The sequence below is a fragment of the Lactuca serriola genome, chromosome 2 (genome assembly GCF_051521515.1).
Source record: "Lactuca serriola cultivar US96UC23 chromosome 2, Lser_US96UC23_V15, whole genome shotgun sequence".
Classification (NCBI taxonomy): domain Eukaryota; kingdom Viridiplantae; phylum Streptophyta; class Magnoliopsida; order Asterales; family Asteraceae; genus Lactuca; species Lactuca serriola.
In genome coordinates this window covers 107,344,871-107,348,441 of record NC_136409.1, presented here as the reverse complement: position 1 = coordinate 107,348,441, position 3,571 = coordinate 107,344,871, and the positions used below count along the sequence as shown (strand labels likewise).

General features: G+C 32.3%; 1 protein-coding gene across 1 annotated transcript; it reads right to left on the bottom strand.

Moving 5' to 3' along the window:
• Nucleotides 1–990: 990 nt before the first annotated feature.
• Nucleotides 991–1,441, bottom strand: LOC145086610 (small acidic protein 1-like). Its single transcript, XM_079024428.1, has one exon. It carries the CDS (start codon nt 1,359–1,361, stop codon nt 1,167–1,169), a length of 195 nt encoding a protein of 64 aa, XP_078880554.1. The 5' UTR covers nt 1,362–1,441; the 3' UTR covers nt 991–1,166.
• Between the last annotated feature and the right edge of the window lie 2,130 nt (nt 1,442–3,571).

The following is a 3,571-nucleotide window of genomic DNA, read 5'->3' as shown; positions in this document are numbered from 1 at the left end:
ATGAATTCAAACAAATAATTGAAAAATCAAGCATGAACAACAAGAATTGTATCTAATTCTTTCCGTCGAGATCATTATTGAAGTATAGTCTCTTAATAGAAAATAAACAAATAAGCGAAAATACATATAATACACAAAAACCAAAAATACAATGCGACTTCTTGCATTTAAACCTTCTAAAATATACACGGTAATATGATGATACAACAAATTTGCCAATGTTAAATTTGGGTTCTTTGAAACGTTATCTTGTGTAATTATTGTCGTTCAGTTTATTTATTAAGTGTGAGACTCATATATTACACGGATTATAAAAAAAATTAGTATAAAATTATAAGCATTACATATTTTTAAAATAAAACTTTTTTTATAAATAAAAAGAATATAATAAATAAAATAAATAATTTAATATAAAATGTAAGATATTTGAAAGATTGTAGAGCATTTATTATGAAATTTAATAGAATAATCTATTTTTCATGTATATAAATCTCACTAAAATATGGATTTTAAATTTAAGAAAATAAAAAATACAAGAAAATTACAAATGAAAAAAAATATAATTCAAAAAACTCTTAAAAAATAAGATGTGTTATAATGGAATCATTTGTCAAAATTGATTTTTATGTATTAGGTTCGATTAGATTAAGATTTATTTATTTATTTCCGTTCAGCAACTTTACCAAACATAATTACTTTACCAAATAGCACTGATTCATCCGGTGCCTCTTAATGGTTTAGCACTGAAACAGAGATGAAATCAACCGATTAACTTCAAATGCCTTTGATGCAAGAGCAAGAACACTAAATTTTCTCCGGGACGTTGATAAAAATGATGTTTCTCGTTAAACCTAGAAAAAAAAAAAAAAAAAAAAAAAAAAAACCCTAAATTTTCTACCAGTACCTGAACCAAATCGCTAAGAAAATCAGGCTCTGAATCGATACAAATATGACTTACCAAATTGCTTAAGATGCACATAAAATCACATGTAAGAGAAAAAGGATGCTGATTTAAGTAACAGATTGGAGTAGAAAATGTAGCTCACAAACTACAACAGCTTAATTCGGATTGGATTAAGGAGCAGATTTGCCATAGATACAACAAGTAGAGCTAAAGGAAACAACAACATCGAAACTGTTACCATTTACCAACCGAAACATTAGCATCAGTTGATGTCGGCATCATTGAAATCGTCTTCGAATGAGTTGAAGAAATCGGAATCGGTGAGACGGTGGTGGTCGGCGGTGTCTAACGGACCTTCTCTGAAGATATCTAGTGCTTCAGCGTCATCGACATCCATCTCCATCGTCGACGCTTGATCTTCCATCTCAACGTAGAGCTCCGCCGGCGTTGGCTTCATTTTCTGTTTCTCTGTCTTGATAGTTCTCGAGCCCCAATATTCCCAATATCGTAGATGGGAAATTGCAGATGTGGTCACTGAATAATTGAATATATTAACTCATGTAAAACGTTTCGTCCCTAGACTTCTAAAATATTTTTTTTTTCTTTTTTCTTTTTTTCTTTTTTTTTTTTTTTTTTTTTTTTTTTTTTTTTTGACAATTACACGTTATTAAGGTTGGAATTTTATATAGGGAATATAACTGATTAGGGTAATTAATTTTTTGGTATTTTTACATCTGAGTAACTATTTTTCTGTGTACACATCTAGATAACAAATTTGTTGGAGGTGTTCATATATGACCATTATGACCTGCTATAGCAGGTTAAATTCTAGATGTGAACACTTTCAACAAGTTTGTTACCTAGATGTGGGTAACTATTTTTTTTGGGTAACTATTTTTTTTGTACACATCTAGGTAACGAACTTAATGAAAGCGTTCACATCTAGGATTTAACCTTCTATAGCAGGTCATAATGGTCATATGTGAACACTTCCAACAAGTTTGTTACCTAGATGTGTACAAAAAAAAGATAGTTACCCAGATGTGAACATACCGAAAAGTTAATTACCTTAATAAGTCATATTCCCTTTTATATAATATTATTTTTTTGGTTTGCAATATCATATAATGATAAGATTGAATGGAATTATAAGAAGACGCTTCTTTGGTGTTCTTCCGGCAGATGAAAACCAACTAGCCAACCAGAAAAAAGGCTTCTATCCTCGGAACTCAAGCTGGTTCTATTCCGGACAAGAAAGCAAAGTCGGGGACCTAGGTGGGAGGAACTGACTTGACTGGTCAAATTCCGGTACTTAGTCATTCTACTGACAAAGAGAGGGCACCAAATGCCTAAACAAGACAAGAACCAACTATATGCTTAACATAAACTTTCTCTAGCATACGGGGATCGGCCCTACGCACCAGGGACGAAGCGTAGAGGTCACTTTAGCTTGTTGTACCGGAGTGGTTCATCGTCAAAACATGGTCTTAAAGCATAGTTTGGACTGCCCTAAACTTTAAAGTCTTTGTAAAGGATGAAGTTTCCTATTTCCTCGCCTATCCCTGCCTTTGACCTCGCACCGATGGCTATATATTCAATATATTATTTAATGAAAAATATATATTCAATATATTATTTAATGATAAATAAATTAAAAAGGTATTTTATGTAGTTAGTCTTAGAAAAAATATTTAGTTTTTTCTTTCTTTTTTTAATATTAACGATCCAACTATGATGTTACGATGAATCGTATGAATATACAATCCTATTTCGATCTTACTCAAAAATAACCCAAGTAAGATTGGGATCAACACCTTACAACCTTGGATAATTGTTTTGTATAATGTGTTAAGTGTACGTGTATCCCTATACAATCAATACCTTACATCGGTTTTAATTCATTACATGTTTTCTTTAAAAAAAAATGGCAAGTCATGGAGGTTTTGAATTTAAATTTTAAAAAGTAACAACATTGATGAGGGTTTTTTTATAGCTTATTCATTTAGATTTTTTTATTGAGAAATTAATACCATTGGAATATGTAACATTCCAAGAATACAACCCAAAATTTTCGTTTTAATTAAGTTATTACATAAAAACATTCATAATAATATCTCATGTCAAACCCAAAGTGTCAATAATCAAAACATAATATCATAAAACTATATCAGAGTGTAATCTCAAAGATGTCGTGTGTGGAAAATATGATGTGATGCGTTGCGATAAAGCCGGCTCCTTTCCTTGGAAAACAAAGTACTTGAAACCAAAACTGAAAACTGTAATCACAAAGCTTAGTAAGTTCCTCCATCATATCACATACCATACAAATCAAGTATTGCCAAGCATATCCGGGTTCCCGACCTACCCTATCAGGCATATCTGGGTGCCCAACCTATCCTGCTGAGCATACCGAGGTGCTCAACCTACCCCACTGTCAGACATATATGGGTGGTCAACCGGTTAGGGGGACTATTTCACCCCCTACTATTACCACATAATAACACAACATAACACAAACATATTGTCTAGCATAGTTGGGTACTAGACTACCCCTTTGGCCCTATCGACCGGTAACCGGGGACTATTCCCCCAACTACCACTATCACATAACGTCATATCATGCTAGCACATAAAACATATCAGATAGTAGCAAACCTAGATAATTAT